This window comes from Apodemus sylvaticus, chromosome 5 (genome assembly GCF_947179515.1).
Source record: "Apodemus sylvaticus chromosome 5, mApoSyl1.1, whole genome shotgun sequence".
In the NCBI taxonomy this organism is placed as follows: domain Eukaryota; kingdom Metazoa; phylum Chordata; class Mammalia; order Rodentia; family Muridae; genus Apodemus; species Apodemus sylvaticus.
Window position 1 is genome coordinate 85,333,855 of NC_067476.1, and position 24,468 is coordinate 85,358,322.

Genomic DNA, 24,468 nt, shown 5'->3' on the forward strand with positions numbered 1-24,468 from the left:
TCATGATAGCTGAATACATCGTCGATATCTTTTCTTTTCTGACCTGATGAATACTCAAACTCTCTAACACATTCTCTTCACAAAAATAAGGACAGTGACTTTACATCAATAAATGTTCATGGGTTAAAGTCTGCACTGACATTTCCTCGGCTGCTGTTGGCATGCAAGGTGTTAATGTTAATGACCTGCAACCTGATGGAGAGCCCTGAATCCTATCGTCCTCAGGGCTGGAGCTGTCTAGTGACAGGCACTGAATAGCAATGCAGGCTGAAGACCTCCATGTTTAGAATTTAACCTCAAAAGCAACTTGTTTTTTTTTTTTAAGAAAGAAATGTGAATTACTGTAAAATAATCTATTTTTGGATTCGTGTGTTTTCCAGGTGGATATAGTTTATAAACAATGTGAATAAAATATTTAACATGTTCAAATGTCTGTGCGTAGTTCCATTCAGCAACCTAGGAACCTTTGATGGCTCATTTTCTAGAAGCTGGGAATGGAGATTTTTTAAAGAGTCCTCCAAAAGCTAAGAATAAGAATTCTGACTGCTACCTTCAGATATTATAAAAATTTCTGCTACGGAATAGGGCTCATAGGACCAACAAAGACATTTTTTTTTAAGATTTATCTTATTTAATGTGTATGAGTGTCTTGCCTGCAAGTAGATCGACCGAGTACATGCCCGATGCCCATAGAGGTCAGAAGGTATCAGAGTCTCTGGAGCTAGAACAGATGGTAGTGAGCCGCCTTGTGGGTCCTGTGACTGGAACTCAGGTCCTCTGCAAGAGCCAAGAGTGCTCTTGACTGCTGAGCCGTTTCTCCAACCCCAACACATATATTTTTAAGTTCATGATGTATGTGTTGTGCTTTGCTTCTTTTAAGGTTATATGTTATGTCTTGGTGGGAATTGTCTTATTTAGAAATTACACACATACAAACACACACACACACATACACACACACACACACACACACACACCAAGAACTTCCTTAAACAAAACCAAACAGATCTGAACCTTAGATTTTTCAGTCCTTTTTGGAATAAATTTCTTGAGACTAAGCTTAAGTTGCACCTTGAGACAAGCACGTGGTCTCCTCTTCCCAACTCTCAGGCGTGATGCAGTCAGCTAGTGTTCATGCTTGTTCTAGTTGGTTTTGTTTGTTCATGTTGGTTTTGGCTTTTGATTTTTCCAAGATTTTACATTTGGAGCCTGTCCTCTGGAGGTAAGAGCAGTGTTAACAGCCTGAAACAGCACCAAATCAACTGTAGCATCTGGTGTCTGACATCAGCTACAGTCTATATACTCTTTGCCAAGTAAGGGCACTCTCGAAGTTCTGGGATGTGCATTTGGGGTTCCAGCACTCAGCCCACCACGCTCTTAGAAGCAGGTGTCCTATGTAAAGATGTAGCCCAGGTTAGACTTCATCCACGAACAGAAAACGAGAGATCAGCCAAGACACTATTCTATGTAAGCAATGCCAACAAGAAATAAGAAAAGGTCAAAATAACAGTCCATGCCAAACTTGCTTAATCAATAGGAGAAAACATACTTCCACTAACACGGATTTGCAGTATAGCTTCATAGCAAACTGTCACAGTGCTAGCATGCAGTGCCTTAAATTTGTTTAAAATACAAAGTATAACTTTTAAAATCTATTCATATTACCCTTTCACATTTTTCAAGGCTCTGGAGGCTTTCCACCTTTTGTCTCTCTTACCCTGCGATCATTGCATGACTGGAGAAGCCAAGAAACAGCCAAACAGGTACAACTTTTTTCTAGACCAGTTCAATGGCTCTGTGGACAAAGGCACCTGCCACAAGCCTGAAAAGCCGAGGCCAATCACTGGGTCTCCTGTGGCGTAAAGAACACCCAACTCCCGAACACTGTCCTCTGATCTCGACATGTGCACCACAGCACACACACACATGCACAAGTATGTATGCACACTTGTACATATGTGCACACAGGTACATCCACACTAAAAAATATAAACAATAAGCAAAAGAAAATAAAAACTTTATCAGAATGGTGAGAAGGCTCAATCAAGGGATTGAAGGTCCCAGGGGTGTAGAACACTGAGGCGGAGCAGGGCGGGGAGTCCTCCAGCGTAGAATGGGGGAGGAGGGTTTCTCTAGCGAGTGCTACTCAGCTCCTCTCCACAACAAATGCTCCTCAGTCCAGGCCCTCTGCCTCAGCCAGAGAACTACCAGTGGGCACGCTATGAAGGCTTAAACCCAGATGGCATTCTTATCTCTGTCACCACTGAGGTCTCAGGTGGGCAGAGACACGTGACATAGCTGAACTAGCCAAACTGTCCCCAGCTGACACCAGCCTGGATCGGGCCAACCGGACCCAGGGCTGACACACCAGGACTGTTGTTTGAAACCACTGGACTACATGGCAGTCACAACCACGTGTCTAGGCACTGATGAATACTGCCTCTCACCCACATCCTCCTAAGGTATTCAACTCTGCAGCTCTTAGGGCGTTAGCTCAATGCTCCATAACTAGACAGGAAGTAAAACCTAATGAGGGAGGTGACCCTCATCAGTGTCTCTATCTTTGAAAGTCACAAGATGTTTGCTTCCACAGAAAAACTGAAGATTCTTCATAGTGTTAGCCTGGCAGATCTCAACCTGTGGGTCGTAACCATTGGAAAACACATATTTCTGATTGTCTTAGGAACTCCCAACCATAAATTTATTTTCATTGAGATTTCATAACTGGAATTTTGCTACTGAGAGGTGTCTCTGTTCCTAAGACTATCAAAAATATGTACTGTCTGATGGTCGTGAGTCACTGGTTGAGAACCACTGAGTTAGACAAAGAGAACATTCTGGAACACATGGTTGTTAACTATCAGCTCAAGTTAGAAAATAAACTATAATAAGGCAGAACAGTAGCTCCTAGCTCCCTGGCACTATATGTATAACCCCCACACAAATAACCTCCTTCTCTACTGGCACACGGTATTCATTTTTTTTTTTTAGTTTATCTTACAGACTTAATATACAGAGAACTATACATAGTAAGCTCCTGCTCCAACAGGAGTTGGGTGTGAACAGGTAGACCCACTTTCTGTGTCTACAGACAGAGCAGTTTCAAGTCTGCTCAGATACAGGGGTAAGTGGCGGTAAAGAGACAGTTTGTATCTATCAGTCAGGGACCTCGGAGTCCTCTGAAGGTACAGGCAGTTGTGAGCCACACAACACAGGCACTGGGTACCAAACTCAGGTCTTCTGGAAGAGCAGTACAAGCAGTTAACATCTGAGCGCTCACTCCAGTCCCGCAGGGGTTTAAGACTACTGAAAGGTAAGCTAATGAGTAAAGTACACAAGAACCCTCAAAGTCAGAACTCTGACTGTCGTCCCAGTGCGCCAGCAGGCCATCAAAGGCAGGCAGCACAGAGGCTTCTGGCCGCTGGCACGGTCATTGTCACCACAGAGAGAGCTCGTGTTCTCCACTTCACATTCCACAGTATACAGAGTTGAAAGAAATCAAACGCTGTCCTTCCGTGTCGATCGTTTTATTGTAAAATTGTAAGCAAGTACAAATCACCCAATGTGAGATCACTGTGTATTAGCATAAACATAATTTCAAGTGGAAATAAGAGAAACTGATCAATTGCACAGCACAGGAATAAACATTAAGTTTCAACAGTGCTAAAGTTACTTTTGGAAGACATGATGCAAGTATGGTTTTGCTTATAAGGACCTTAGAAAAATAAAAAAAATTCTGAGTGAGCAATCTTTATCATTCCTGTGTGTGTGTGTGTGTGTGTGTGTATGTGTGTGTAGTGTGTGGTGTATGGTGTGTGTGTGGTGCATGTATGTGTTATGTGGGGTGTGTGTGTGTGTGTGTGTTATGTATGTGTTATGTGGTGTGTGCATGCGTGTGTGTGTGTGTGTGTGTGTGTGTGTGTGTGTGGTATTGTATTTATACCAGGCCATGAGGTAACAGAATACACCAATGTCACCAAAATTTTCTTATCTAATCAAATCACATTTCTGGCTAGAAAACCTTTCTTGTAATCATTTTAAATGTAGTCATTTTAAATGAATAATCCAAACAGAAGTCCTAAGTAAATCCATGTTTCTGTTAAATGATTGCTAAGCCCTAACCTTCAGTTTCCCCTCGGAAACAGCATCAAAAGCACGGCTATCATTCACTCTAGAAGCCCGGATTATCTTTCAAAGTCGTCGTCAGCATGAGTCTGCGCTTCAGCAGGGGAGCATCCATCCAGCGGTGATTACAGGTGAGCCTGGCTTGGGCTGGGCTTCCAGAGAGGTCTCCTCAGAGGAGGCTGAGGCCAGTCCCTGCATTTCACAGGTTAGCTTTTCCCTTTGCCGCCATGTGAGAGCCGGCCTGTACGTAGGTGTGAATTGCGTTCTGTGTCATAGGAAGAGAACACAAGACCAGTGAGTGAAGCACCTGGGATTCCTCCTAAAACAACTCAGATATCCACTCACTGGGAACTATTTTAGGTTGTGTGGGGCTAAAATGAAGTCTTATGTGTTGTGCCAGCAGCTCAAAGAAAATGCCTAAGAACGGCTGAACTGAGGTGATAACGCAAGCGGGGACCGATCTGTATCTGATGCAGCCCGGCACGGCCCGTCTACCAGACACGGCACTCAGGACTCACCTTAGGCTTCTCAGAGTTGTATTTGTCCAGAAGAGCCTGGATGCGGACCCCGTAGTCAGGGTGGACGTCAGTGAAATTCTTGACCTGGAGTCAAAAGGACATACATATTAGCATCTCCTCACCCTACATGGACTGCCAGTGTCTTGTGCTTACTGGGCAGGGAGGGAGGCCATTTCAACAGGTCATATCAGGTGCTGGAGAGAGACCTGGGAGTCAGTCTATGGGCTGAGCTGCCTCAGAGAAGCCACCTCACCCATCTGAGCTTCCACAGCCTCCACTCCAGCTAAGCAAGACAAGTCTGTTTATGGGGGCATCACAGAAACACGTCAGGTCTTTGTCCTCCAGTCCTGGCACACGGACCCTGAAGCCCATGGAATTTACTGTCGCCCATGTGCCACTGCGATTGTTCACGGGAAGCCTGCTGCGGGATGGAGCAGGTTACAAGACACAACCAGCATAGGATTTGAAGATGTGACTTCCAACCCCACCCTGAGCCTACACATGGTGTCCAGTCACTTTGAAGCTGATGCCCTGGTCAGCCAAGGCTATGCAGGGACTATTCCGTGATAGCCCGGTCGGAAGGCTGGAACAGCTATGAGGCATGAAATCTGGTAGCCCTTCCTCGCCGCATCAAGCTCATGTGTCCCATCTGCTTGGTGAGGACCGAGATGCCCCTTGTGACAAGCAGGTAATACGAGATAAGGTGTTTTCCCGGGTTCTTAGAGCCATCCTAGCAATAACAAACCTGGCAGAGGATCCTGTGAGCCCTGAGGCTGTAGTCGGAACTTACACATGCCAGCTATCTCTCGTGAAATCTAAAGCGGAAGGGGTTCCTACAGGGTTGACCCCTACATCTGTGGTGACGAAACAAATTCCAGGGACTCCTGTCAGAATAGAACTGGACTGTAAGACAACTAAACACCACCGAAAGTTCAAGAACCTCTTATTGAGGGAGAAAGCTTGCAACCAACCTCATAGGCTATCATGGGGAAAACACCTGAATAACTTGCGCCAGCTGCCAGTGAACAGCTGACCTCACGGCGGACACCCAGATAGTCAGTGATCTGTGTGAACGGGCATACTTGGCACTGCCTCGATTTAAGATGATGCACAACACTGGCAGGTGTCAGGCAATTCCATGAGAGGCACCCAGTCATTGGGTGAGCCCCGGCAAACAGTGAAAAGGAGGCGGGGCACCAGGAACAAACAAACACAAAACCTTTAGAGTCTCAGCATATGTGAGGAGTCACCAGGATGACAGCCCCGGTCCACTGCTCCAGGCTGCATTACTAGCTCTCATCGGGACCAAGACATATAGCCTGCCCTGCCCTGCCCATCCCCCAGAGCAGTCACCAGGCTCTTTGCTGGCTGTGACCTGAACTCTGTACCATTCCAGATAGTGGTCCTATGTCAGGGTAGCAGCAACTAACACACCGGAACAGAAAGGCACTCGGTTTATACTGAATGACCTTCTGGGACAAACCAACAATCTAGAAGGCAGAGAGAGGGCTTCAGGTAGCTCAGTAGTAGCCGCAGACACACCTCAGCACCTAGGCTCAGCCTGCTTTGGGGAATAGCTCTGTTCTGGCTCTAGAAAAGAGACAAGCTTCTGCTCTATCTGAAGAAGAGTCACAGACTCACGACGATGAGCCTTGATACAGGCTTCAAACCACAAAACTGGAAACATTACCTATCATCCTCTGAAAATGTAAGGAAGACGAGAGCAGAGCTTTTCACAGCTGGCTATCACACACAGACCTGACTAGAGCTGAATTACACAGCACACACAAGAATTCACTCCAAACTCAACTGAACTCCTACACCAGATAAAAATGAACGTATGTATCACGCCCAACAAAACACTGAGACAAGACCGTCAGACTTTGAAAGTTGCTGTACTGTCTAAAAAGTCATCTTAGCTCAGGTAAACTAGAAGCTGCTTTTTCTTGCAAGGGCTCTCCCATGTGGCTGCAGTACCTCCATTTGCCAGCAGGTGACACCCTTTAGCTATCAAAGCCAGACTCACCGCTTTCTTCTGGATGAAAAGCTGAGCATCCTTCAGGTGGCTGGCGATGTTCTCACACAGGCGCTTCCTCTCCTCCTCATTCAACACCTTCGTATAGAATGTCCGCACCTGTTCAGCACCAAGAGGGCAAAAAACAGAACAACCACTTTACCATGAATAAAACTCACCCAAGAGTCTACATGTGAATGTAATCCCAGCACTCTGGGAGGCAGAGGCAGGCAGATTTCTGAGTTCGAGGCCAGCCTGGTCTACAGAGTGAGTTCCAGGACAGCCAGAGCTACACAGAGAAACCCTGTCTCGAAAAAACCAAAATCAAAACAAAAAACAAACAAACAAAAAAACAAAAATCACTGAAAAATTATAATGAAAACTGTCATCTGTGTTGAATTAATTTGTTTTGCATTCATTTGTTGGTAATAGCTGATAACTGGTTTTCTTCTCTGTGTGTCTGTGCAGGTATGTATGTGTGAGTACAAGTGTGTGTGTGTGTCCAGTTTTCTCAGCATTGGTTGCTCCCACTTAGCGCCCACATGCTTCCAAGGGTATGCCCAGTCTAGTGGGCAGTATCTCCAAAGTGCCACTCTTGCCTGGTCCTCAGTGCTATGTTGAGACCAGCTGTAGGTTTCTGCAACCCACAAAACCTACAATTTGAACGTGAATTCCTCGGAGGCATAACACCTTCACAAGAGGAAACATCGGTCAAGACTCCCACAGGACACATACTTCCCGTATACCTCCACTTGCTACTGGGACTCGCTTTCATTAATGGAACTTAAAGATAACGTGTTTGGCTGAGCTGCAATACCTTTTCAGAACACTTACTATAGTCTACTCCCTACTACGGAGGGAGGGAGGCAGGCTGGGCTGGAGGGAGGGCTGGAGGGAGGGAGGCAGGCAGGGCTGGAGGCAGGGCTGGAGGGAGGGAGGCAGGCAGGCCACCTATGATTTTTCTTTACATTTATTTATTTATGTATGTATGTATTTATTAATGTGCACATATGTGCCATGCGTCGATGTCAAAGGACAACTTGTGGGCGTCAGTTCTTTCTTCTATGTGGGTTCCAGGATCAAGCTCAACTTGTCAAGCTTAGCTGCAAGCGCCTTTAACCACTGAGCCATCGCACTGCCCACAGTACTTTCTGGAAGCATTTCCAGTGGGTCACTGCAGCCGGCTTCTCACAGGAGCTCACTGTCAATCTTTCAGGGATTCTGTAATCAAGCTACAGAACTCACTGCACATGCACGACTGTTATTTTTTTTTTCTGAAACTTTTCTGAGCTCTTAACTTTTCATTAAGCCCTTGCTTTATTCTCCAAAGCTTTTCTCTTTAAAAAAAAATAGATTGTATTTCCTTTGATGTATATGAATGTTTTATCTGAATATATTAGAATATACATCACATGTTTGCCCGGTGCCCAGGGAGGTCACACAAGGGTGTCACATTCTATGAAATTTAAGTTTTGGATTTTTGTGAGCCACCTATGGGTGTTGGGAATTGAACTCTGGTTCTCTGCAAGAGCAACAAATGCTCTTAACCAGTGAGCCATCTCTCCAGCCCTCTTCAAAGCTTTTAATCTGTCTTGCCAATGTTCTTCACGCGAGGATAGGTCTGATATGGACAAGTCCTCGGAGCCAGAAGGCCACATGAATCATTTTTAAGGGCATAAACATGAAGGTCCTTAGGTCCTGGTCGCGGGACTTTTACCATCGCACACTTCACTTTGAACCCATAATACCAGGGTCATAGCTGGTGAAAACTATGAGTCCTGCATGATGATAAGAAAGCCTCTCACTAAACTAAGGAAGGTCGTAATAAAGTTCACATAGCAGCCCTTCGTGTACAAACGGCAGCCTCGTTTCTGAAGGAGTTGCACAGACTTGCTTTGTACCTGTCTTCCCTCATACAAGCAAGCCCTTGACTGTCACGGCTATCCTGCAGTACATCGATGTCACCCATATCTCAGAAAATAATAACCTACAATAAAAGACTTACCTAAATGTACTTTACATACCACAATAAAATAGCACTAGCTCCCCCAACACACACACACACACACACACACACATTTCAAACAAAAACATCTTCACAGTGAATCCATTTATTATATTTATAAATATTTCACTTGGAATCTACATTTTTAAACTAAGAATATAAAAGTAGGTTCTAATTGAATTTAAATATCAATTTACAGAAAGCTCCCACACCGGACTCATTCTTTGGCTGGGTGTAGAGAAAGTTACACTGAGCACATCTCAGCCCCCACACAGGCTCCCACAGCATCCACAGGAAAAGCCCTCAGGGCAGCCATACATAACAGGGCAGTAGGGAGATCCGAGACCAGTGATACAATCTGGGGGTCAAAAGACTGTCAGATTTTCTCAACTGTGACAGAAATAGAGTGAGTGAAAGGTACTCAAAAGGAGAAAAGCGGAGAAGAAAAACATCAGAGAAGACAGGCGTGGGCGTGGCCAAACAGCAGAAGTTGAGAGACAGAGGGGGAAGAGTGGGGGCCAGCTGTGGAAACAAGCAGCCAGCTGTGGAAACGAGCAGCCAGCAGTGGAAAGCAGAGGCAGACACCTGGAGAACAGTAGTACCAGGCCCAGAGCTCTGAGTGGAGCCCACGCACTCCCGCTGCCAGTTTTGTCCTGTTTTCCAGGATTAGGATTCAACCCAAGGCCCTGCTGGTGCGAGGCAAGCAAAGAAGCGCTTCCCAGTCCTCAGCGGCTGACATGGAGTGCCAGGTCTAGTCCCTGGAACATGGGCTCTTCTGCTAGGGCGCCTGTGTTTTACTTGCCCATTTCTTAGATTCCCAGCATTACCCAACTTAATTGGTCCAATAAAGGCTGGTGGGGAGGGGCACTGAGAATGAGTCCCCATATCCGAAATGGACAGAGTAGACTGACAGCTCTTTGGCTCTAGCCAATAGAGAGACTAGTTTGCTGTTAGAGCCAAGTTTTCTTTGGATTCAATTCAAGATGCATTAGATGTGATGGTTTGTATATGCTCGGCCCAGGGAGTAGCACTATTAGAAGGTGTGGCCCTGTTGGAGTAGGTGTGGCCTTGTTGGAGTGGGTGTGTCACTGTGGGTGTGGGCTTTAAGACTCTCATCTGGAGCTGCCTGGAAGTCAGTCTTCCAGCAGCAGCCTTCAGATGATGATGTAGAACTCTCAGCTCCTCCTGCACCATGCCTGCCTGGACGCTGTCAGTTCCCCCCGCCCCCTTGATGATAATGCACTGAACCTCTGAACGTGCAAGCCAGTCCCAACTAAGTGTTGTTTTTGTAAGACTTGCTTTGGTCATGGTGTCTGTTCACAGCAGTAAAACCCTAACTAAGACAGACACCTTAAGAAGCGGCCAGTTAAGTCAGACGTGATGGCATATGTCTTTAATCCCAGCACTTGAGAGGGAGAAGCATGCATGAGTTCAAGGCCGGCCTGGTCTGCATTGGCCAGCAGAGCTATCTAATGAGGCTGAGGGGACTCTGTAATGAGGTGTGACAAGAAAGCCATTACCTGAGTGACATTGTCTTCATTGGCGCTGTTGAAGCGTTTCACGTCTACAGAGCACTGGGCGCTGTGCTCCAGGGCTGAGCGCTGCTGCTCTGGTGCGCTGAAGCTGTTGGGATAGTAGTTGGGAGCACCACCTTCAAAAAGAAGCAGAGACATTCTTGGGAGCTGACAGATATCTACGAGTCATCCGATCAATGTGGGAAGGAGCAGGCCACAGCAGTAATCAAACACGCATACATTAGGTACAGATGCTGGCAAATGGTTCTCTCTTCCCGGGTCTGACTACAGGCTCTGTCTACACGCACGCGTGGGCTGCCTCGCTCTGAGCCAGAGTAGAGAGATCTCAAATCCGAGTCGACACTTCAAAGGTCCTTGTCTATGACACCTCCTGGTGCTTATCTACACCAGGAAGTTTCTTCAAAGATTTGACGTGGTGGCCACTGAGATCAGGCCCAGAGACACTGGAGATCTGACAGTTTCCTTTGGATGTAGGCTCCATTCAAACGTTGACTCGATTGTACAGAGCAACCTGGTTCTGTCACCTCAGTCGTTGATCTGATCTGAAGGTCTGAGATGTTGACAGCTGCTGCATTGTTGGTGGGTGGGGCTAGAAGCCTGCATTTCTGTCTGTTTCCGTGAGAACACTTGACAAACCTCTTTCTCACACACCTTTAAGATTTTGGAACATCTCTCCTTAGCTGATTCTGATGCTCCCCTCAACTCTAATTTACTTTCCCCACTTAGAAAAGTTAAAAAAAAAATCTGTACTTATAATATATTAGCTTTCATTTATCTTGATTTATTGGACAATATACTGGCAGATATAATCATATAACTTTCATGATTCTGAGATTAAAAAAATAAAGCTTTTCCTTTTTCTTAGCTTGGCATTTTTTAAACTTTTATTTAGTGTGTGTGTGTGTGTGTGTGTGTGTGTGTGTGTGTGCCGGTGTACTTATACCACCAAACATGTATGCACATCAGAGAACAGCTTGTGAAAGTCCACTCTCTCCCTCCACCCACCGTGTGGGTCCCAGGGAGTGAACTCTGACCTCCAAGCTTGCAGCAGGCACCCGGAGCCCTCTGAGCAGTCTCACCCGCCCCTTGTTGTGGTCTATTTACTTTCCGGTGGCTGGCATCAGCAGGGGCTTGAGTATCAGAGCTCACATTGCCTGTACAGAGCACTGCCTAGGACCAGAGGAAGTGCTTACAGGAAGCAGCCTGTGGCCAGAACAGATTATCCACTATGGATAACTAGGAGGTGCCACCTACCACAGTGATCAAGGCACCAAGGATGCATGCAAGGAGAAAAAAAATGGCGGCATACCATTATAGCGATCAGTTACTCATTTCAGATGGTAACCTTGGGGCAGCTGCGAAACTATGACAAGCAAAGACTTCAAGAGCTAACCACCACAATATTTCTTCCCTAGCAATTCACCTTGGAGAGGCTTTAAATTCTATTTTCAAATACATTCTGACCTTTACCCAAAAGTGGGAGTTGTCTCAGAGGCACTGGCAACTGGAAACAATTACGCTCTTTCCTGAGAATTCCCAGAGCACAGCACAAACACACTCTAAAATCAAGCAAAGGACTTCAACATCCACCCCAGAACAACTTTCTTACAAGTGTGCCAGGGGTTGTAAACATGAACTCATTAACTATAAATGAAGCTCAAGATAAACAGGGCCATCTACCGGTGCCCTGCACAGCTGCAACAACAAAAAGACCATAAAAGAAGGAAAAGAAATCGAAGTCTAGAAGACCAGGAAGGCGGGATTCAGACACAGGGAGCATCAACTACTCAGGCCCATGCCTCTAGAGTCCTAAGGGAGCAGAGACACTAAACCTACTCAGTGGAGTTTGGCAGGAAGCGTGCACACTCAGTAAATACCAGGGAGGTCTGGGAGGAAGGACAGGCCAGCCGAGCACAAAACGACATATGCCAAGCAATTAAATGTGCAAAGATGGCCCCTGAAAAAGCACGGCCAGAAATATAGAAAGATGTGATTGCCGTGGCCTCTGGGTGTTAGAACTGTTAAATGGGTGTTTGTCCTCTATATTCCAAGTTACCTTTAGAGTACACATACTCTCTTTTATTGGAGGTGTACCCTATAGCATACGATATGTTTGATTTTTCTACAGATAGCTATGGTTTCAAATAGACACCCCTGGTCAGAATTCTTCAGGAATCTATTTCTTCAACTACTAAACACAGGCTCCCAGCATGAGATTAAAAACTCAGATATTCATTAAACTGGAATATTAAAAGAAAACATATCAACCAAGCACTTTGCTTGGCTGACCAGAATTAAGACCTGAGGCTCTCTGTGCATGGGCAGCGAGAAGGTGATAAAGATGGGAAAGCCATGCGCTTGACAAATGAACCCCAAACACTCAAATGCAGGAGAATGTCATCTCGGTAGATAACTAAGGTAAATTCAACTTGGGCAACAGACATGGAAGAAGGGACTCCCTTGATTTCTCTCTCTCTCTCTTTCTTCCCTTCCAAATTCCAGTCAGAGCTGGCCCTCCAGCTTCAGCAGAACTGCAGGCAGAAGCATGAACATTGTGCCTCCGCATTCCCAAGGTCTCAGAAGGGTAAGAGTGACTTGAGGAGCTGTGCATTCTGCAGCTTAGGTTGAATACACTCCACAGCAGCCATTGTGTAAAATCCTCTGTCTAGCCTTTCACTTCAGACAGACACCATGCTTAATTGGAGGAGGGAACTCTGAGGGATGTGTATAAAATGGACAGAAACCAGGAGAGACCACGGGTGGCTGGCAGTGCCTACAGAGGATGTCACAGCACAGGGGGTCTTAGTGCCTACAGAGGATGTCACAGCACAGGAGGTCTCAGTGCCTACAGAGGATGTCACAGCACAGGAGGTCTCAGTGCCTACAGAGGATATCACAGCACAGAAGGTCCCAGTGCCTACAGAGGATGTCACAGCACAGGAGGTCCCAGTGCCTACAGAGGATGTCACAGCACAGGAGGTCTCAGTGCCTACAGAGGATGTCACAGCACAGGAGGTCTCAGTGCCTACAGAGGATGTCACAGCACAGGAGGTCTCAGCGCCTACAGAGGATGTCACAGCACAGGAGGTCTCAGTGCCTACAGAGGATGTCACAGCACAGGAGGTCTCACAATTTGAGAACGACTGGCCTAGCATCCTGGCCCACCCAGTCCCATGCTCTCTGCCCTTACAGGGAAGGACTCAAATGCATTCAGGCCTACCTTGGTTGTCATGCATGCACATGGGGCCATCACGCTGGTAGTTGGCCACACGGGCACGGTAGGGACAGTTCACAGGTATCTGCAGGTAGTTGGGTCCCAGGCGGTGGCGGTGAGTGTCCGGGTAGGCAAAAAGGCGACCCTACAGTAATACACAATAGACATTAGGAATAGTCAGTTACAAAACAGGAATGAAGCTATAAGCATCATCTTAAAATTCAAAGTACATGACTACTACATAACCCTGCCTAGCTCTGCTGGGGGGAGTCAAGCCTCTTTCCACTTAGAAAGTGCATTCTCCCTAAGAAGCCATCCCACTTCAGATCTGTCCTAGACAATGATGCCTACCCCACACAGCATTGCCTTGGCATGGTATTTCACATTTCACCTCAACAGAATCCTGAAGCAATTCTCCATCTCCCCAGCCCTCTACTCCAAGAGAAGGATTGAGCCTTTGCTCTTACAACAGTGCCATTCTCCAAAGCCAGCGGTGTGGAAATTGTTCAAAGAAGTGCCTCCCCCACTGTACGGTGAATCAGACACTCTGTGTTCTGAGATTTACTAACAAGTATGGAGAGAACGCCATGGTTGGAACCACCGGCCCTCCACAGCCACAGGTAATGACTCTGGGCCTAACCAGGATGTGCCTCCTATCTCCCAAGGCAGGATGAGAACCATCTTGGCTTTCCTTTTAGCAAAAACCTTTGGATTTGCTCTGCACTGGTCTCACTATCCAATCACTCAGCTCTTCTCATTATGCAAGGTTTTACTCTGAGCCATTCTTCCACTGCCTTGATTGTCGCCCTGACTCCTACACAACATTCTTATTCCTAATTATACACAGTAAAACAAAAACTAAGGTCTAAAAATATGGAAAGGAGACTGTGAGAGGGGGAAAAAGAGATCTTAAAGGAGAAAAGAGGGGTAACGGAATAAATGTGACATAGAAGCTGAAGGGATTTGGGGGGCAAAATGGAGAAGGAAGGGAAGGTGGAGGGCAAAGGGGGAGGTGAGGGAGGGCAAAGGAAGAACAAAAGGAGGGCAGAGGGGGAAGGGTATATATATATATATATATAAAGCATAATAGCGATACATGTCTTAATGAAAACTCATTAATATGTATGCTAAGTTAAGATTGATTTAAAATTTTAAAATTGAACTACATTTTTAAAATGAGCATTAAAAAGTGAAAACCAAAGCCGAGATATAGAAGGCAAATATAGCGGTTATTTTGTAACAAATCACTCACAACCGAATGCTTAATGCAGTCCCACTGACTCTGCCCACACTGTTGCTAACTAAGCCCCCCACACACACACACACACAATCATTCCAAATCATGTAGGTAATGCTTAGACATCTGGTCATGCAAGTGTGACTCAACCCAAGCTGGCTGCCTCCACTAGCTCCAGAAACCATGCCCAATGCCATCGACAGGCTATAACAGAGTCACGGGCAGCTCCTGGATGGGGCCACTAGCATAGTGGTTCTCAGCCTTCCTAATGCTGCGTCCCTTTAATACAGTTCCTCATGTCATGGTGACACCTAACAATAAAATTATTCTTGTTGCTACCTTATAACTCTACTTTTGCTACTTTTTAAAAAAGATTTATTTGTTTATTATATGTAAGTACACTGTAGCTATCTTCAGACACTCCAGAAGAGGGCATCAGATCTCGTTACAGATGGTTGTGAGCCACCATGTGATTGCTAGGATTTGAACTCAGGGCCTTCAGAAGAGCAGTCAGTGCTCTTAACCGCTGAACCATCTCTCCAGCCCCCCTTTGCTACTGTTATGCATTGTGATGTAAATATCTGTGTTTTCCGATGGTCTAAGGTGACCCCTGTGAAAAGCCATTGGCTCTCCCAAGGGTTGAGACCCACAGGTTGAGAACCTCTGCTCTAGCACATCTGGTTTGATCACCTTATAGTAAGCAGGCAACCCTAGCCTTGTTGTCAATGAGTGGAGGTGGCACAGACAGGTGGAGACATGGACATACAGAGCACTCACACTGACAATGACTTGCATGGAGGCCCTGCCCAAGGCTTTGTCCTTCATGCCCCTGCTCTACCTGACCAGACCATCCTTCCCCACTCAAGCAACCAGTCCAACTCCTTTCCGGATCCCAGAAGATAAATGACCAAGTATGGGAACAAAGAAGGCCCACTTCACGATGCTCTGGCTTACCGCTTTAGATTAAGTTTTAAGATTAATTAATATAACCTTGTTTAAATGTAAACAAAGACGCTTCATCAACCAAGGAAGGGTCACTGTCCAGCTTCAGGGCTCATTCTCCTCAGGAGTAATTACAGTCTTAACTAGCTCTCAGCCTCAGCATTCCTATAAATAACCTTCCTAAGGACCCCTCAGATTACAGTCCCTATCCACTCAAGCAACCTTTGACCTCTGGTCACCAAACAGCTAAAGGAACCCAATAGTCCTTCCCCAGCTGCGTGATCCTCACATGCACCACAGAATGAGAATATGTGGCTAAATAACACCCCTGTGCCTGGCTTACGTTTGTTTCCTTTCATTGCACAGAGTACGCATTTGCTGTGGCTGCTCCACTCTGGGTCAAGGACTCCCTTGCAATTCTCAGTGTGTGCTTTATCGTGTGACTGACCTGCTATCTGACTCCAGGTGTCACCGTGGTCCCAAAGAACACAGGTGAAATGGACCCTCGGGAAGACTGGGTCATCCTTTATTTTTTATTTTTCAATCCATTTTCTCGATACCAGTGTGTATTATGCAGTCTGAGCTGTGGCCATGGTGATTTCATACCCTGGTGCACCCTGCTAGCTCCACAGTCACACAGTTCAGGTCCCTTGTGCCCACCCAGCAGGGAAGGCTGTGGGCAGGCTATAAGCTGGGCTTCCTCCACTCCCCAGTACCAGCCAGGCAGCTAACATGTCTGCTTTTAGCTGTACGCTGCTCCAGTTCCCTCTGTGTCCCTAACTGCAGCTCCTTCCTTGCCATCGTCCCTGAGAAGGGATTAGTCTACTTGACAGCTCCCAGGCCGGGCTTCTTAAAGATGAAGAGTCCTTCTGTCTTCCCAGAATGGACACTTGCACGATGTCCGGCATTGAAGGCTCCTCTAACAGTCTTGGTGAACGTGTGCACACTCGATTCCTCTCATCCAGAACAGAGTAGTTACTACAGTTTAAATATTCCCAATGCAGCGCACCTCTGTGCCTGTCCCCGAATCCTCTACTGTCTGTGTCACTTGCTGAACATCAGCCTTCAAACGCCATCTTGTTCTAGACCTTTGTCACTGGCCCTGTCTCACATCCGTCACAGTACTCCCGGCCTTATACCATGGTTGTCCTATGTTTCGCAGAACCACACCTAGCAGGGCACTACTCAACTAGGGTAATGAAAACTGACTTTCAAAAGAAAGTGTCAGATGTCCCCAGAACCACAGCAAAGGGAACCCACAGTCACACAGAGAACCTCGGCTTGCTCCCCAGGGAGCCTGACCCTTGCCAGGAACCAGAACTTACATAAGCAGCAACCTTCAGTCTCTGTGGTCTGATCTCAGGTCTGATCTTTAACCCCTGTTTAGTGTTCATAGTCTAAACACACAGAAGATTGGTTTGCACAGCAATTATTAAGCCAATTTTTTTTCCCTACTGATTCCTAGTTCAGAGTAGAATTTCCCCCCTTTGACCTCTTGGCACAGCATCCTAGAAAGTAGTTTAAAGGGTGCTGAATGCCTAATGAGATCACATGATTAAACTATTCCACCGCCATTAATCACAAAGGTGGGTTAATATAGATCATCCTTGGAGGTGTTTTCATAGATAGAAAATATGCAAACATCACCGTGGAATAGGAAATGGATAGGTTATGGTGTTGATGGCTCTAATAATTTATTATGTCCTTATAGGCTGAGCTAGCCACGATATTTTTTTCTAAAATATGGAGTCATTACTATTATATCTTTTGTCCAAAATCAAGTGTTCACATCTTGAAATGTTACTTTATCACGGACATGTATTATATATAACTGGTATAACTAAAGTGACCACCTCAGGGTGTCGCATCCAAGTGAGCTCACAGGAATTAAGCACCTCAATTAAAATTCAAGTGAAAGTTCTAGTCATTCCTCAGGAAAGATCACGCCGAGATACACATGTACGTGTGTGCACAAGCAGACACCTGCCTCAGAACACGTCAACTCGCTGGCTTACCTGGAGCATTTTGTCAGGGCTGGGCTCAATGCCAGGGGGCATGTTGCTTGGGTCAAAAGCCATCTGTTCAACTTCAGCAAAGTAATTAACTGGATTTTTGTTTAAGACCAGTTTGCCAACTGGTATAAGAGGGTAGTCCTTGTGAGGCCAAACCTGAAAACAATGTCACATTCATAATTACCAGATAGCCAGTTGGCAGATCTGAAAGGCACCCCTGAAAACACCAACTTTCACATATAATCAAGCCAGTGAAAATAATTCCTAACCCAATAGAAACATGATAAGAGTTTCAGGTGATCACCTTATCATTTCGTAATAGTAAGTGGTAAATATTGACACTGTTGCAGAAACAGAGTAAATTAGCTTTTCAAAACTGTCCCACAGGAAGTCTCCAAAGTGACCTCAGTGAACTCCCCACACTGGAGTAAAGGTGAGGCACCCACTCACAGGCACGAGGCCACGGCTGAGGTACCATCTCTTATCTAGCCTGCTCCTGTCACCGTGAACGCGTGGCTGTAATTTATGTTATTATTAATTAGTGGTAATAGTAGCAGCAGCAGGAGCAGTAGTATACAGGAAGACACGAAACAATATAGCTGCTGCTGACTTACCTTGGTCAGATCAAATGGATTAAATGGGAAAGTTTCTGCTTCCTTAAAGGTCATGACCTGGATGTAAAAAGTCCAGGATGGGTAATTGCCACTGGCGATGGCATTGAAAAGATCTCGGAGGCCATAATCCGGATCTTCCTGGGCAAGTCTTCCTGCCTCTCCAACAGACAAGTTTTTGATGCCCTGGTCGGTCTGCAGAGTGAAAGAAAGAAGCTCAAATGGAGTTTAGGAAAGAGGTTACAAAACCTAACTAGTACTTCACTGAAGGGTTCTAGGTAACACAGCCCAGAGGTTACAAACGTAACTAGTACTTCACTGAAGGGTTCTAGGTAACACAGCCCAGAGGTTACAAACGTAACTAGTACTTCACTGAAGGGTTCTAGGTAACACAGCCCAGAGGTTACAAAACCTAACTAGTACTTCACTGAAGGGTTCTAGGTAACACAGCCCAGAGGTTACAAACGTAACTAACACTGCACTGAAGGGTTCTAGGTAACACAGCCCAGAGGTTACAAAACCTAACTAGTACTTCACTGAAGGGTTCTAGGTAACACAGCCCATCTGGGTAACATGATGGCATTTTCTTTAAATCATACTTCTACTGTTCAGAATCAACACTAATAAATTCATTTACAGGAAACTATATTTATTTATACCAATTCTTTTCAACTTCAAATGATTCCTCTCTCTCCCTTTATGTATTCTACATCATCTGAATTTATATACTATTACTTTTTAATCAGAAAAAAAACTGTCTTAATAAGATAAATTCTTATCCACCAAAATAAACAACAGATAATAAAATAAAAGGTTTTTAAGTTACTTTATTTTTAACTAACACATTAAAACACCAAAACTATGCATATTGATGGAGAATATTTACCATTTCCTTATAGCAAAACACTCAAATCCTTCCTTTCGGGTTTTTTAGAGCAGTATAGTTACTATCTAAGGTCACTGTACAACACACAGAAGAACTTGGTCCTCTCAGCTGTGACTCAGTACCATCAGGCTGCCTTTCCCACCCCGCCCCCAACATGCCCCGCCCCCACCATGCCTCACCTCTACTCTCTGCACTGATTTCTAATTTCATCTTCTAATTCTCAAATCCCACCAATGAAACAGAGCACACCACATCTGTCTTTCTGTGCCTGGCTCATTTCACTTAGCACAGTGGTCTACAGTTCCACCCATAGTCACAAGGACTGTGCCTCCCCATCCCCCCTTTTTCCCTCTCCCTCCCTTTGGACACTCTAAAAAAACAAGAGAGGGCAGATGGCCTCTTGGACATCCAGTTTATTTGCCTTAGACATATACCAAGGAATTCTGGAAATAACCTAATTCCCATTTTTAAAACTGCTCAAATAAATTCCTAAAATTGTGATCAGCGTATCCATCTGTCTCTGTTGTCTTGCTTTTGTTTTATTTTAAGAAATTATAGAATCAGAGTTCATGGAGCTACCATGAGCTTCACTGTAGCTAGTCTATACCCATTCTCTATGAGCAGGCAAAAGTCAGCATTCTGCCTTTCCAAACAAGCCAAGCACACTCAAACCATGATGTCACTTCCCCAGTACTCCCATCTCTATAGCCCTGGACAACTGGCTGACCGTGTGCCTCATCCCAAAAGACTCCAGAAGCCACATGTCATGGAAACAGCAAAAGCAACTCTGGAAGGGACTAAAGGAGACAGCAACTTCAGGACTTAAAAATGAAGGCCGCCATCTGCAGGTGGTGTTTCAATGTATCGTAACAGTTCAAAGCTGTCCTAATTTTAACCAAATCTCTTGTGTTTAGAAGAGAGTGCCTATAAATCAGAATAAACTAAACACATGAATGAATGAATTCATATGCACCTCAATCTATCTCAGGATTTTCTGCTGAACAAACCTATAAGCAATCTTTTTACTGCAGGCCTGTGGACAGCTGTAGATGCGTCCCAGTTTTACAAATGAGGAGAACTCCCAGCAATAAGTCCGATGTCAGTTATCTAGGACAGTGAAGATTTGAGTTTAGGCTGGCCTGCCTTCAAGGCTTCCAACTAGGCTCAGTCTCCCCTACAGTCACCGAGTCTTGTCCCGAGTGACCTTACACAGCTCTCTTTGACAATTATAAATCCAGCGACCAATCGTTTTCTTAACATTGATCCAAGATGTAAAGGAGACATTTTGCCCATTTAATACACCTGAATAGCTTGTTCAAACAAATATTAAAATATGACAGAAGAAAGTGTGCCTTTGAGACGTTGTTAAAGGGGAGAGGTACTAAGCCTGGTTGTGTGGGTCTGAAAGCCCAACTACTCCAGAGGCTGAGGTAGGAGGATTACAAGTTCAAAGCTACCAAGGAAATTCAAGGCTAATCGGGGCAACTGAATGAGATCCTGTCTCAAAACACGAAAGGTGCTAGGGACGGGGCAACGCAGCGGTGTGCCACTTGCCTAGCACGTGTGAAGCCCAAGCAAGGCTCAGTTCCATATCACACGCACAAAAAGGAGGAAGACTTTGCCATTAACCCACTTCCTTCTTCTTAGCTTAGCAGCAGTAATTAGAAACAAAAGTTTTTAAACTTCTGAGGTGCTTAGGGAATAATAACCTTCTCAAGTTCACTGGTAAACTTATAAACTGCATATTGTAATATATAAGCCAAGATCATACCAAAGACAGAAGCCATGTGCCCCAGCCTCTGATTACATGTAAGGAAGAACCAACAGACATCTACACACAGTTCTAACTTGAGTGGCCTGAATTTGTTCTCTGAATTGGTGGCCAACAAAATATTCATGGTGCTGTTCAACTCTATCAACTCTCTGTACCCTTGTGTGGAAGGAAGAGAAAGGTAGGAAATCCGTTGGGTAGGAGCAGCCTTGTACTCTCCATCAGGTCAATGTGTACCTTGTAATGGAACTTGCAGTAGACTGCCTCTCCATTCGCATTAACCAGCTTAAAGGTGTGTGACCCATAGCCGTTCATGTGCCGGTGTCCATCGGGAATCCCTCGATCACTGAACAAGAAAGAAACCTAAGGAACACAAATGGAAATCCTCCCATTTAAATTGAAGTATCCCAAGTGTTTACATCCATGCATTTCCAGAAAATTCCTTCTCGACACAGAACACACCTTCTAACTTCCACGGGTTATCATGATTTCACCTATAGAAAATGACAAAATCTCTATGAAGGAACACTAAAGCAAATCTGGAAGCTAAACTAACACGTTGTTCAAACTTTTACCTTTTTATTTTTTTAACACGATATTTTTATTGATTCTTTGGGAATTTCACATCATGTACCCAGATCATCTCATTTCTCAGTCTCTCCATGTCTTCCCCCCACCCTTGTGACCTCCCCCAAAGAAATAAAGCAAAATTTAAAAATAGTAGTAGTAGTGATGATGATGACGATGATGATGATGAGAAGAAGAAGAAGAAGAAGAAGAAGAAGAAGAAGAAGAAGAAGAAGAAGAAGAAGAAGAAGAAGAAGAAGAAGAAGAAGAAGAAGAAGAAAACTAAAAATACAAGTCCAATTTGGGTTGCGCACATACTCACTGGAGTAAGGCCAAACTCTCAGCGGGCTTCCCCTTAAATAGAGCTGAGTCCTCCCCTCCCATAGTATCCATCAAGGCAGCCAGAAGCCATTGATTGTGGAAAGCTAATTTCCTTTCACGGTTTTTAAGAGTTTTCTTCAATGTCTCCCTCTTTAGGCTGTTACTTTTGGGGACGGGATAAGAGTAGGGTTGTCACAGAAGCCTTCCATGTCTCTCTTTCTCAACTATGCCTCAGCAATCACCAGTGTCCCTGTAAACGTGGTTTCCCTGATCTTCACAGTCAGCCAGAGCATGGAACATAGACTTCCACACGGTTTCTGACGACAGCACAGACCATGAATGTGGCCCTGCCTCCAGTAGGACTACGGGCCCAGATGAGGCCCTGAGAGGCTGCCCAGGCCACAGACAGCTCCACGGCCTCAGGTGGCAGCGCAGGCCACTCACATCAGCCTGGTCCTCACTGCCATCATGTCTCCAGATCTGCCTCTCCCTACAGGGCACATAGGGTTCTATCCTTCCCACCACCTCACCATCACATATTTGCCCACTGTGGGCCACCCACCGCCTGCCACAGGCTACCTCTCAAACTCTATTTTAATAGCAAAGGCTTTAGCCCCGCTTTCCTCTCGATTCCCTACTGTACTGCTTGATCCCCGACTAAACTTTATTCCTAAAGATTCCTAAATATTAATTGATAGTGTTTCCAACCACCTAAGCATCATGTTAGATGTAAACTCTTTGTGTTCAAAAAATCTGAAGAAGCACCCCAAAAAGACAGAAGCTGACTCCAATAAATAACCCAAGCATGAGAACACATCTCAAGGCCTAATCAACAATGCCATCCCAGGTGATATAATAGTGAAGAAGAGGTCTCACCTGATGGAGAGACTCTGGACGAAGACTCCAGAAGTCCCAGACCATGTCAGGATCCTTCAGGTGAGTTTGTGGGTTTCTCTTCTGACTATGGATAAAGGATGGAAACTAAATAGGGGGAGGGGGAGAGAAAGCAAAAATAAAAATCCCAAATCTGTTTGTAAGAATTATGGTGTCTTATATAATATATTTGTCTATGGCTTCTTTATGAATTATAATTCTAATCAACACAATTAGAAACTTAGGTTGTTAAATTTTCAAATGAAATTTGTTTACACTACCACCACCAAACACACACACACACACACCTGCTACACACACACACACACACACACACACATAATATACACACGCACCACACACACACACCACATGTACCACACACATACCACACATACATACCACACACACACACACATACACACATCCTCTATCTGCTTCTTGGCAAAGCCCATTCTCACTGATCCTCCAGGCTCTGCAATGGAAGCTGGACTATTCAGAGAATCTTAACATGCCAAATCTAAGGCCAATGGTAAGCATCATTTGCTCATACAGAGACATAATAAATTCTGGGGAAAAAATTTAAAGGGTGTGGTGGTTTGAATAAGTTTGGCCCCCATATATTCGTGTGTTTGAATGTTTGGCCCATGAGGAGTGGCACTATTAGGAAGTATTGTTGGAGTAGGTGTGGCCTTACTGAAGGAAGTGTATCACTGTGGGGCAGGCTTTGAGGACTCTATGCTCAAGCTCTGCCCAGTGTGGGAGAGTCTCCCCCTGGCTGCCTTTAGATCAAGATGTAGAACTCTCAGTTCTCCAGCACCATGTCTCAATGCCATGGTCCCGCCATGATGATAATGGACTGAACCTCTGTAACTGTAAGCCAGCCCCAACTCAATGTTTTCCCTTATCAGAGTTGCCTTGGTCATGGTGTCTCTTCACATCAATAAAATCCTAAAAAAAAAGACAAAAGGCAACCCAAACAATCCACATTTTCTTCTTTCTCCCAGGCTTATCCTCAAATGCCAATCATGAAAGAGAACTGGAAGTCAATACAAATCCACAACACTTGTAGACAGCAAAACAGTCTATCACCTACCAAGATGGCATCCCGGATGAAGAAAATAGGGGTGTTGTTTCCCACGAGATCCCAGTTACCATCTTCAGTGTAGAATTTCACTGCAAACCCACGAGGATCACGAACTGTGTCAGCTGAGCCTGACTCTCCAGCTGGAAGAGTCAAAGGGAAACATTGAAGCACACCTAAGCACACGCAGCACACCCAAGCACACGGCAGCACACCCAAGCACACAGCAGCACACCCAAGCACATGGCAGCCAAGAAGCCACAAGTCACAGACGCATCCACCATCCTCAACCGCTTCCTGGAAGCAGATCAGGTATTTACATGGAAGATTCAAATGGAAGAATGGAACACAGCCAAGTATACTGCAGCCACGAAACCATAAATCATAGAAAAGCAGCCACAAAACCATAAATCATAGAAAAGCATAGCAGCTCCCATCTTCAATCCACCTCCTGCAGAAGTGGATTCCTGGAAGTCCAGAATTCCTGGAAGCAGGTTAGGTATTTAAATGTCTGTGGTATTTTTACTAATTAATAACTAATTAATAATTTAATAACCTACCTACTACTAATTGGGTTTAGAAATAAGCCAAAAGAATGAATTAAGACTGATAAGATATATACCAACAACTGACAAGATTATTCATTGAAACGGGTAATTAAGAAAATAATTACCAAGAGTGGAGTAATAAAGCGTGAGTTGTGAGGCGCTGGAGAGGTGACTTAGCAGTTAGGAGCACCAGCTGTTCTTAACC

General features: G+C 45.1%; 1 protein-coding gene and 1 long non-coding RNA gene across 2 annotated transcripts in view; one reads left to right on the forward strand and one right to left on the reverse strand.

Annotated features, from left to right (window-relative positions):
- Positions 1–3,896: 3,896 nt before the first annotated feature.
- The window catches only part of Cat (catalase), a 32,690-nt gene continuing 12,118 nt past the window's right edge, over positions 3,897–24,468 (reverse strand). The window contains exons 4-13 of the mRNA XM_052183104.1: positions 23,728–23,858; positions 22,635–22,739; positions 21,108–21,233; positions 18,217–18,408; positions 17,606–17,758; positions 13,418–13,556; positions 10,183–10,313; positions 6,670–6,777; positions 4,644–4,727; positions 3,897–4,390 (exon numbers count right to left, since the gene is read on the reverse strand). Of these exons, the coding sequence (XP_052039064.1) occupies positions 4,325–4,390; positions 4,644–4,727; positions 6,670–6,777; positions 10,183–10,313; positions 13,418–13,556; positions 17,606–17,758; positions 18,217–18,408; positions 21,108–21,233; positions 22,635–22,739; positions 23,728–23,858 (1,235 nt within the window). The 3' untranslated portion in view covers positions 3,897–4,324. The remainder of the gene's footprint in view (positions 4,391–4,643; positions 4,728–6,669; positions 6,778–10,182; positions 10,314–13,417; positions 13,557–17,605; positions 17,759–18,216; positions 18,409–21,107; positions 21,234–22,634; positions 22,740–23,727; positions 23,859–24,468) is intronic.
- LOC127685678 (uncharacterized) lies at positions 12,974–13,351 on the forward strand. The gene is made up of 3 exons (XR_007977906.1): positions 12,974–13,068; positions 13,177–13,248; positions 13,285–13,351. It is a non-coding gene; the product is annotated as an uncharacterized LOC127685678 (long non-coding RNA).